We start from the raw sequence: 12610 nt of genomic DNA, 5'->3' as shown, positions 1-12610 counted from the left end.
TCAATTCCAACTATATATTCCACAACAGGTAAAATCAAAACAGGGCATTTCTTTTAAGGTAACTACCCTATTTTCATGTCAAGTACTGTTTAAACAGCTTCAGTCTTTTTTCCACTTATTCCTGTAATAGTGACATGTCCTTTAAACAAGTTTGGGTTTCCATAAATTAAAGAGGCCTCTGTTCCGGTATCAATCAGGACTTGGACTCTCTGCTCATTTTTATTATGCCAATGAATTATAAGATCTACATAAGGTTGGGCATCTTTATGAGCCCATCCCCCTACAGAAGCTTGGCCAATTTCCTAATCAAATTTAAAGTCAGTTGCTCACAATAAATCAGGATATAATTGAGGCTGGAGTGGTGGGGCTGTTGGCTCAAATGACTCACTTGAGTCACTAACTGATTCCCCATTTTTCTTTCCTGACACTTGCACTTTTTGTTTACAGACATGCTTGTTCCCATCATTTTTTTTATTTAATGCTCTCTTTTTATAGAAATCCCACCCAGTTTGAGTATCTATCCCATCTACTTTACCCCTACTCACTCCATCCCTAGGTAGGGCAGTAAACATATGTCACTGACACACGATTTCACGCTCCCTTTCGATCATCCTGCTTGTTTTCTGTCCTATCTCACACATTATTCCTGGGTCCTCAATTCTTCTAACTGCCTAACAGCTGCTGTGACAACCCACTACTAGACCAGTAAACAAGGAGCCTCAATCTTCAACACTGGCACCTGTATGGGACATTCACTGGCAGGATAACAGGTACACACACAGTATTTCCAGATGCAGCTCTCTGCATCAAGTGCAATTTCCCTTAAGAGCACACAGAGACCACAGTCAGTCCATGGCTGGTTTCTCTCTTTCTCCAGATCCTCAATAAGAATTCCCACTGGCACAGCTATAGAGTTGAGTCCTTAGCCAGGGTTCCAAGCCAAATGGTAGTTTGACCAAGAGCTAGGCTATTAGGAGTGGCCCACACAGTGTCACCAAATAAATATACAGGTACTCTCAGAACTTAAATAGCTCTACAAAGATCAGCCACTTTTAATAATAAATAATAAAAGATCAAGAAAATACTAAGTATATATTCACGGGACATCAGAGTTCAAAACCATAGGAAATATTTAAAATAATGTTGCACAACAGGCTCAGTCAAATAAAGAAAAACAATATCTAAACTAAGCTTCACTATATTCCAGACTGAATTTAAGAGAATTATACTATACCCTAATAACATACTTAATAGTGCAAGGCAGATGATGTGGTGAGTGGTCTTTCTTGTTGTCAGGCCAAATAAAGAATACAGGCTGCTCAGTCTCTCTAAGCGACTTCTCAAAATTACATCTAAAATATTACTGCTAGGATAGCTTGCATAATGACATAATTTCTGGTCATCTGACTTCTAGTTCCCATGCAAAAACCCCATTGCTGGAAGCTAGCAGGACTTAGCACCTACCTGTAAAAATACACACACAAGGGCTTTTGCTCAGATCCTTGGCAAGTGCTGGAAGTCATAAAACAATTGTGTTCCTTCACTTCCAGAACAGTAATTAGTTCACCCCAAAGACAATACAGAAAGCTTCCTAGTACAGACTTTGTCTCTCTAGCTGCCTAGAAACCTGTGAGATAGGATCTTTGTGACTTAGCCTATAAAATTATTTAATTTCAGATATTTTTCTAAAGTTTGCTGGACTGTGGTTAACCCTCCGGTTTCCTCTCTTAAAACATACACATTTAAACAGGTATAACAGTGTATATGCATTTCTGTTCTCTCCAGTAAGACTGTACATACATTTCAAACACAAGTACTTTACAAATACCTTTTCAACTCAAATGTCTGTACAAATCAGTTTGATATACATATGGCATACAGTTCTAATACACTTGTAACACTAGCATCTTGTATGAATCAGCTTGATATTCACAAATGACATATAATTATTTAAAAAAATTCATCTAGCTGTGCTGACAGTACCTCATTTCATCACATCTTCAATGAAATCTGAAAGAGGACTACCTGTTTGATTAAGTGTCATCATTACATGTTTGTAAGCTGGAGGGGCTAGTCTGATGATTTTATTTCTTGTAGACACAGACAGTGCACATTGCACTAATGCTTCTCCCTGTCCTATAAAAATAGCAGTTTGCATTCCCTCTTCCTTGATATGCTAAATTGCATCCCTCAAAGTGTACCAGGGTTATCATTAGGAGGCCAAACAACCTCGGTGGGGCATTTTACATTGCAGCCTTCCACTACAAGCTGCAGCAATGTAGTCATATTTGGGTTAGGAATGTAAAAAATAAGTCATAAAGTAGTCTCAAAAACAAGAAGGAATGTAAAAAATAAGTCATAAAGTAACCTCATTCCCAAAATTACATAGAAAAAATAGGGGAAAATACAGCATAAAGAATATTGGGTTCCTATTACCAGATCGAAAGACCGTAGTCGCGAATACAAAAAGAGCGACACGTATTGTGCGAAAGACAGAAATGCCGAACGTCTAAAATAGCAAAAATTGAAATGTCGAAGTGTAATGGTTGGCTCGTCTGTGGTATAGCTCCGTAAGGTAAGTGTGCGATAGATAGGACTTTAGGGTTAGGATGTGGGTAAAGGTAAGTGAATAGATAGGTAATGTATGTAAGATTTAGTGTAGTGTTAGAAGTAGGGATTTATTTAACTGTATGTATGTGTATTTTTTTTTTGGGTGTATGTCTGTAGGGGAAGTGTGCGGTAGTTACAAACCTATGGGTTAAGGATAGTGCATAGTATGTGGGGTTTAGTGTAGTGTTGGAAGTAGGGTTTTGTTAAATGTATGTATGTGCATTATTTATTTTTTTGGGTGTATGTCTATAGGGGATGTGTGCGGTTGTTACGGACCTTAGGGTTAGGGAGGGGTTAAGGATAGTGCATAGTTAGTTGTGTATGTGAGGTTTAGTGTAGGGTTAGAAGTAGGGTTTTGGTGCTTTACTTTAGGTTAGAAGTAGGGTTTAGTTAGTGTATGTATGTGGTTTATTTATTTTGTTTGGTTAGGTAGTATGTAGCGGGTGGTGGGGTTGGCCTTTAGTGCGTTCGGGATTTTCGTGGTTCGCGTTATAGGTGTCGACGTTTAGGTGCTTTTCGATTTGGTAATATAGACCCAGAATATTAACCCTTTACTACATCAGTTTTACTATACCAAGTCAGCAGTCAATTCACTTACACTCAAGATAAACCTTTCGTATGACATTTGTATCACATCTTAAAATAGCAGCTGGGGCTGTTGCACATTCAGTTCCAATTCTGATAATTAATCCATATCTGAAAATAACGTCCCCATTTTATGGAAAAAATAATTCCTTATTCCATTGCACAAGGGTGGAATCAATACCGATCTTTCAAACTATAGGCTAATTTCAATTTTATCTCCTTCTTCAAAAATATTAGAAAAATGTATTCATACACAACTCAACTAACAGATAACCAACTTCTGTCTTCAACTCAACATGGCTTTCATTCTCATCACAGTACAACTACCACATTGCCGAATTTTGTAAATACTGTAAACATCCATAGAAATGCTGGACACCTAGTCTCTGCCATCTTCCAAGACTTATCAAAAACTTTTGATATTGTCTCCACCACAAATTCTTACATAAACTCTCATTCTTAGGGCTCACCACCTAGTCAATACAATGGTTCCATAGTTATCTTTTAAATAAAATGCAAGCATTGAAATGGAACAATGATTTCTCCACTTTCTTGGCAGTAACTGTTGGTGTCCCACAAGGATATTTACTAGGCCCCATACTTTCAACATATTCATCAATGACCTCTACATTGCTACAAAAATGTTACCTAGTTCAATGCAATGATGACTTGATCCAACTCTGCTCTGCCAAATCTCTAAGACCTGACACAACTATCCTTCTTATCAATTGAAACATGGCTTGATAATTTACAACTACTAGTAAACCCTAAAAAACTAACTTACTACTCTTTACCCCAAAACACAGCTCTACCAAAACAACACTATTCGCTATAATCTCTGGTAACACCATGAAAGAAAAAGTAAACCACACAAAATTACTGAATGCCACTGCAGATGACCAGTTGAAATGTGACCACCATGTATACATGGTTTTAAAAAATATATCAAAATGAGGTACATTATACAGAATGGAAAAAAAAAAAACATCTCAATGACAGTCAGAAGACATGCAGCCTCTACTTTCTTACTGTCATCTCTCCCCTATGTTGCCCCAATCTTTACTAACCTTCAAGTTTCACTAATGTTCAAACTTGAGCATTGTTACAACAACATAGCCAAATTCCTAGTAAACTATTACAACAGAACACACCTCTGCCTAGCCCTCAGATAATTAAACTGGTTAGACAGACTTCTCTATAAGCAAGAAAATTATCCAGCCATTAATAACTTTATATAACACTACTCCCCTGGTAGAATTTTATGGTCTGGAGAAAAATCAATAATCACTATAATCATGTCATCTAATACTGTCAGGGAGTCTCTATATTTGAACTGTGTAGAAAAACTATGTAACCACATCATTACTAGTGAATTCCATTCAAAATGCAAACTCATTTAAAACACAGCCAAAATGTCACCTATCAAATCAATGGATCTGCTCCTGTACATTTCCAGAATAAAGTGCACTGTAATCTTCAGTTTGCCATATTGTCAAACCATTTGCATTCATTCAGAATCCTATGCACCACAACCAGTTTTCACCAATATCTGAACAGTTTTATTAGCATTTTCCAGGAAAATAAATAGTTTTGTGACATTGCTCATCCTCCATTCAATATGCTTCTGATATATATATATATATATATATATATATATATGTGAAATTATTTATGAATCTACTTTATACTGCACCACTTACATACGATATTAACATTTTCTGCCCAACCTAGTTCCTTCCCTCACTTCCACTTCTTTGAATTTCTATTTACTAATAAAATGACCTACTATCTGTTTGACAAACCCACTAATACACCTCTTCAAATGCTAAATGTCTAACATCTACTAATGCAGAAGTATTTTTTATAATGTAATAGTTGCCTTTATTTCATACGACTGTAATCTAATTAGCTAATGTATGTATAATTACTAATGTTCACCAATTGATGTCTGTTCATGTATATTACTGAATGCTGTTTCAAAATATTTCTAACAACACTGAACCGCTCCCCTCAGGTCTCCAATGAAAAGGGGTTTTTGACTAAACCCAGTCAGACAAACAGCAAAAGTAAAATAAATAAGTAAAATACATGTTTGTAAATATCCCTTTTCTAATCCTTACATCCGCAGACCATCAGTCATCCTTCACTGCTTTGCTGCCATAAGCACCCCTTGACGCCTCCGACTGCCCCCCTCCCCCCCACACACACACATGTTCTGTGGTATGGGTCTTCCAGTTTTCACTCAAAGTTTGCCTGATGGCACCATGCTACATAGATGGTCTGAGGTTAGGGGAGACATCTGAGTAGGAAGGGGGCGATCATCTCGGCAGCAAAAGAGGTTTGTTTATATTATCCTGACTCCCCTCTCCTCTAACAGGTATCACAGATGGACACAACACTGGCTTTGAACATAAGTGATCCCATGCATGTTCAAACAGGCTACAGTTTATGCTGCTTGGCAAATACCTCTATGATAAGGCAAGCTCTAGCCTCGTAGCTGGTGGTAGTTTTTACCATCTATGATAACAAGTCTAATTGTTCCTTCAGGCATTAGCCACTCCCTCCCATATTCTAACATCTGACTACAGCACAGAAACTGACCAGTTTTTCGAACTACAACTGATGATTCATACATATTATTTATATCTTCATGTCCCAATATACCTGCTTTCTTCTTCAGAGGAATGAAAGTATTTGACATTCCGCACTAAATACTGTTTATTTAGCAGTCTACAGAAAGTTTTATGCTGTAAACTGAGCATTTAAAACTCGAAAACTTGAGCATCAGAACAGCTGTGTTGTATTAAAATTTTTGCATATAAGAATGCATTTGCAAAACATTCAAAAGTAACTTACAAAATCTTATGTTTTCCTTATTTTATGTAATAGAAAGAAACAAGTGTGTGAGGGAGAAGAACTACAGATACAGAAATATAAAATGAAAATAAAATAAATAAAAAAAAAAAATTACACAATAGTTTCACAATAATTCATGCAAATATGTAAAATAAAATCAACCTACAGAAGGTATTCTAAAACAGGAGACAAACCTTTATTGACAGCAAATCCACAAATAAGTCATAAATGCATCAGTTACTTCTGTCCATACAAACTAAACTTAGTCACACTACTAAACGGGTTTATAAGGATGAAAGAGCGAACTGGTGCACTTCTGTTATTTTTACTACTGGTGCACACAAAAGTTTGTTTTCTGTGTTACTATATCTTCTGCTGTTGGTTTTACTTTATTTGTTTGCTTTTTACTAAATCTAGAGAGTATACAGATGCCTTTACTGACACCAGTTAAAAATGAAACATCTGAACAGAGTAATATTACAGCATTAAACACTGGTAGAAAAATTCAAACGATAGACTTTCTATGAACTTCTAAAGCTTCTGAAAATAGTTTTCAGCTGTCCATGATTCTGTGCTAAAATTTTGATTTGTTCCTCATACATTTTTACAATGAAACAATGAGGTTTACAGTCACTGAATAATTTCAGGCATTGCAATAACGGACCTCTTATTCCTCTAAAAATGCACATTAATACAAACCATCATATTCTACCACAATCATACTAAGAATAAAACTGTGCCCCTGATTTGGGACCTTTGTCTTGCACAGAGTGGCATTGTGTTCTTCTGTACATTAGTAACTGCTCTCCATTACTCTGCCACCATACCTAAAAGAAATCACCATCATCAGGATCCAGTCAAAGAAAGCCTGTATTCAACTGAGGCATTGCAGTCCTGAGTTAAACGGGATAGTGCATTGAAAGAAAAAGGAAAACAAACCATACTGATTGAAGACAAAGTGTACTGTGGGAAGAAAAGGCCTTGGATGGATAAAATAAGTTAGGATGGCTGCCTCTACCATATCATTTTGGGCACAACAAAGCATAAAGTAATGCAGATTAGTTAGTAATAATGTACTGCAGAGAAGATGAGTATCAAACATGAGTTTTTCAGTTTCTTCACAGAGCTCTCTTTAAAATAAAATATTGCTAGATGTGTTTCTTTTAAGTCATTTACAGTTGCAGTTCTGCTCAGGTTTCTTGGTGACATACCTTTAAATGGCACAGTGCAGAATGTGATGGCTTGACTTGAACTGATGACTGGTAGAGTACAGGAAAAGGAAGCTGCTGCTTTCTAATTTCATACTCGAAATGCTTGCAGATGCATGACAGCATACCCTGTTTACTTTTAATATGCTGTTTTAATTGTGGTTAAGCTAACCACCATGCCTCTCAACCTCTCACAGCAAGAAATCAGGACAAAGACAACAATAATGGTGACACAAAAGGCCAAAAATAGGGTCAGATTTTAAATTTTGCTCCTATAATCTTATATAGTTGTTAGAATAACAGGTTTGGCATTATTATGTATTTTCTGAAGGATGTGAATTCTGAAACTCAGATCCATCCATCCATCTATGCTCAACCCCTTTTCCCACTTTTGCACATGGGGTCAAGGTATCACTTCAACAGTGACAATCAACTACAGCCAATGTCTGTTATTATTTAACTGCTTCAATCTTCTGCCAGAAAACCATAAAATGTATCAGTAACAGACCAAAAATATGAGGCAAAAGTTTGGGCATTTTGCAAAAATCTGGACTGTTAAAAGGTATGTTAGCCACAGTTTACTTTATTTACTGAAACTATTTACTTAGCTCTCTTTCATTTTTAAACATTTTTTCAGAACTACCAGTGTATCAGTGACTTTTATCAATTTGTCCCTGAAATGGCAATATTTTCTGTGAAGCTGGTTAATTACTTCTTTTAAATTAAGACTTTGCCAACAAATGTGTATAAACAAGCGTGTGTGTGTACACACACACACACACACACACACACACACACACACACACACACACACACACACAGTGGATATAAAAAGTTTACATACCCCTGTTAAAATGCCGTTTTTTTGAGATATATAAGAAATGAGACCACAACAAATCATTTAAAAACTTTTTCCACCTTTAATGTGACCTATAACCTGCCCAATTCAATTGAAAACAAAAAAAATCTGTCTGGGGAAAAAAATATAAAAAAAAAAAACGTACAATAACTGGTTAAATAAGTGTGCACACCCTTAAACTAATACTTTGTTGAACCACCTTTTGATTTAATTACAGCATTCAGTCTTCTTGGGTAGGAGTCTATCAGCATGGCACATCTTCTTTTGGTAATATTTGCCCACTCTTCCTTGCAAAAGCCCTCCAAATCTGTCAGATTGCAAGAGCATCTCTTGTGCACAGCCCTCTTCAGGTAACCCCACAGACTTTCTATTGGATTTAAGTTTGAGCTCTGGCTAGGCCATTCCAAAACTTTAATTTTATTCTGGTAAAGCCATTCTGTTGTTGATTTGGAAGTATGCTTGGGGTCACTGTCATGTTGAAAGGTGAAATTCCACTTCATCTTCAACTTTCTAGCAGATGACTGAAGGTTTTGGGCCAAAGTGGCTGGTATTTGGAACTATTCATAATTCCCTCCACCTTGACTAAAGCTCCAGTTCCAGCTGAAGAAAAGTAACCCCAAAGCATGACACTGCCACCACCATGCTTCACCATGGGGATGGTATTCTTTTGGTAATGCAAAGTGTACCTTTTGGAAGCGTACCTTTTGGAATTCTGGCCAAAAAAATTCAACCTTGGTCTCATCAGACCACAACACATTTTCCTACATGCTTTTGAAAGATGTTTTGCAAATTTTAGCTGGGCCTGGACGTTTTTATGTGCAAGAAAAGGCTTCTGTCTTGCAACCCCACCCATAGCCCAGATATATGGGGAATAGTCACGTGTAGTACGCAACCAGTACTTGGCAGAAAATTCCTGCAGCTCCTTCACTGTTGCTGTAGGTCTTTTGGCAGCCTCACTGACCAGTTTTTGTCTTGCATTTTCATCAGTTTTGGAGGGACATCCAATTTTTTGCAACATCACTGTTGTCCCGTACTTTCTCCACTTTTTGATGACTGTCTTCACTGTGTTCCATGGTATATCCAATGCTGTGGAAATTTCTTTGTACCCCTCTCCTGACTGATACCTTTCAACAATGACATCCCTTTTATGCTTTGTAAGCTGTCTGCGAACCATGGCTTTTGCTGTAGCAGGCAACTGAGTACATGTCAAGAAAATCCTACTAGAACAGCTGAACTTTATTTGGGATTAATCAGAGTCTCTTTAATTGATGGCAGGTGTGTACCCAAGAAGACTGAATGCTGTAATTAAATCAAAAGGTGCTTCAACAAAGTATAGGTTTAAGGATGTGCACACTTATGCAATCAGCTTATTGTACGTTTTTTATTTTTTATATTTTTTCCCGTAACAGATTTGTTTTTCAATTGAATTGTACAGGTTATAGGTCACATTAAAGGTGGTAAAAGTTTTAAAATGATTTATTGTGGTCTAATTTTTTATATCACAAAAACCTGGCATTTTAACAGGAGTGTGTAAACTTTTTGCATCCACTGTATATATATTTACTGAAATGCAATATCCAACACATTTACTGGAGAAATACAAATTGATAAAAAAGCTGCCTTACCTGCTACAAAGTCATACATTACAATAGCTCTGGGAACGTTATTACTGTCGCCATCCTTCTGATGGTAGCTGAATGACTGTGCATAGAAACAAAACAACAATACAATGCATTAAACAAAGTTAAGTCATGTTTTCAGTCACTGTTCAAATCCAACATTTTATGTAACTCTGCATTCAATACAACACCCCCTTCTCCCAGAACAAAGCCAGCAGAAATCATTGTGGGCAAAACTGAGAATGGAATGCTAACAAATGCTATTTTTCCTTATTTCCTGTTCACTTACATTGGCAAGTCTGATCTCCCAACAGTAAGTTCACATACTTTCAGATGGGTCTATATTAGAACATCGAAGTTTCAAAACTTTGAATGTTCTAATATTGACCCCTATTCAGCGAAAGCTGAAAATATCGAAGCAACAGAAAACCAAATTTTTTCCTAGGGAAAGAATTTGGTTGTCTGTTTCTGTTGCTTCGGTATTTTCAGCGCTGTGGTGGAAAGTTATGGGTCGGGTTCAGGTAAGTGTGTGATTGAGTGTGGGTTAGGTTAGTTAGGGTTAGGTATGTGTGTGATTGTGTGGACATGAGGGTTAGGGCAGGGTAGGTGAATGTGCGATAGTGACGGACTTTAGGGTTAGGGTTAAGGTAAGTGGATAGTTAGTGGTGTGTGTATAGTTTAGTGTAGGGTTAGGTGTAAGATTTTAGGTGTATGTGTGTGTGGATTGCTGTTTGTTTGGTGTGTTTGTGTTGTGTATATGTGTTTTGGAACAGCAAATCTTTTCCCTAGGAAAAAATTTGCTGTTCTGCATGTTCGAAGTTTTCAGCTTTCGCTGAATAAGGGTCGATATTAGAACATTCGAAGTTTTGAAACTTCGATGTTCTAATATAGACCCTTTCAGACAAACCATGTTGTTAGCACACCCCTATGCTGCTGCAGGAAAAATGATGCACTTCCTCTCCCAGTGGAACTTCTCAGCTGTCATTAGCAATTCCAACAGATCTCAACACCATCTCAGAACTGAATCTCAGAGAGCAGAATGCTCAGTGTTGAGCTACAAAAACCTTGACTTTTTCAAAGAGCACACTGTGAGTACAAAGTATGAGGAACTCTCCTCTCCTTACCCAACTGTCCCAAAGCCAGCACCTGTAGTAGAGTAAAGGGCTTTGCTCCATTTGTAAAGCCTGCCATCAATTGATAAAAATGTGTGTCTTCTGGTCACTTACATTCCCTTCTATCATTTTACTTAAAAGTGGCAAACTGCAGCAACAGACACCAATCACAGTTTACAATTACATGGAAAGAAGGGCCAGATTCGGATGACAAAGGACTGACAAGGCACCACCCTCTAATGGATACTACTGCTGATTTGCTCACATTTACCTTTGGTATTATAGACTAGGAACCATGGTATATTAAGAAGCAATTATCACAATGATATAATGCCTAAAACAACGTGGTACCAAAGTGCAGTGTCGACTTTTAACATAATGTTCAGACATCTACTGAAGTCAGGAAGATACGATGTTGGTCTTTTCAGCTCAATCTGGCAACAGGATGACATCATATTGAGCAAATCTAATGATCCCAAAATATTTTTTATACATGTGCAGGGTTGATAATGTTTGAGGCTTACTTTACAAATCATACAATAATGTTCACTATGGCAAAATGCAGAAGTACAAAAGGACTGGGTCAAACAATTTATGGGAACTTCTTTATCTGATTAGTAAATCTCACAACATTTAACATACTTTAAATGTATGTATAAAATAATTCTTTTGTTTACTAAGACACTAAACTTCATTAAGGTGCAGTATGTATGAGGAAAGATTCTAAAATCAAAACAAGAAAAACATACATAAACTAATACAATTTAATGAGTCTGTATTTAAATCTGTGGTAAAATCTGAGCTGTATAATTCAGTGTAAAGCACATGAAGATAAATAAATATGTGATGTTACTAAAACACAAAAAAGATAAAAAATAAACACTTTCGCAACATATGCAAGTTTTTGTTTACATGTTTTTTGCTCACCTGTCAACCACCAAACCTCCAGCCATTGGGACTCTAACTCAACTATTCTCCCACACAAGGGAATTAACTCAGTACACTATGAAAGTGTCAGACATCTACAGGGACCATCATTCAGACAACTATGAAGGTTGCTCGCGTCTTTGCCGGAAAACTGATAAGAAGGGCATATTTGTACAGCCTAACCCTGCTTCTGGGTGGGATACAAGCTATCTACACCACAGGGGAATCCACAGTGCCTTCCACCTGTGAGACTATGCTCACATAGACTTTCTAATGAAAACTAACATGAGGCAAGTTGCCTGGTAAGTAAAAAACCTGCCCCAAGGATGCACCCTGCAATGCTGCCCCTTACCCCAAGGGACTGTGGTAATAGATGTCTTGCTCAGAAGAACCCCCCATCCCCCCAGATGGGCATGCCCTTTCTCTCCTGCCAGTTCTGTTAAGCACCCAGGTAGTAGCAAAGACATTTCTCTCACGTTGTCACTGCAGTTGGCTAAACATATACAAGTTTTGAGAGATTCTTCTGCCCACTCTAACAGAAGACAAAAAAATAAACTGTACCTCAAGTTAACCATACAATATGCTCTTGACAAATTATATTGTTTCACTTGCAAAAGATCACTGCTGTCTTAAAGTTAAAGGAAAACTCCACCCTAGAACTAAAAAATTGTTTTTTCACTCTATCGTTGTTTCCTGATGTATTTTAACACCTCAAAATCACTCTAAGTGCTTTATTTGTAATTTTAGCCTGTTTTCCACAACATGGCTACCGATGGGGCTTGATGTATCAATGTGAGCTTGTACTACCTCAAGCTTTTCTCTTTCCCATAATAC

At 37.2% G+C, this 12610-nt stretch overlaps 1 protein-coding gene across 4 annotated transcripts in view; it reads right to left on the bottom strand.

Annotated features, from left to right (window-relative positions):
* SH3D19 (SH3 domain containing 19) overlaps positions 1–12610 on the bottom strand; it is a 2322497-nt gene that overhangs the window by 356079 nt on the left and 1953808 nt on the right. For all 4 annotated transcript variants that reach the window (XM_044062032.1, XM_044062033.1, XM_044062034.1 and 1 more), the window contains one exon: positions 9744–9819. In XM_044062032.1, coding sequence (XP_043917967.1) covers positions 9744–9819 — 76 coding nt within the window. The remainder of the gene's footprint in view (positions 1–9743; positions 9820–12610) is intronic.

This window comes from Protopterus annectens, chromosome 2.part1, assembly GCF_019279795.1.
Source record: "Protopterus annectens isolate FY-2018-M chromosome 2.part1, PAN1.0, whole genome shotgun sequence".
NCBI lineage: Eukaryota > Metazoa > Chordata > Ceratodontiformes > Protopteridae > Protopterus > Protopterus annectens.
This window is presented reverse-complemented; position numbering and strand designations above follow the sequence as displayed.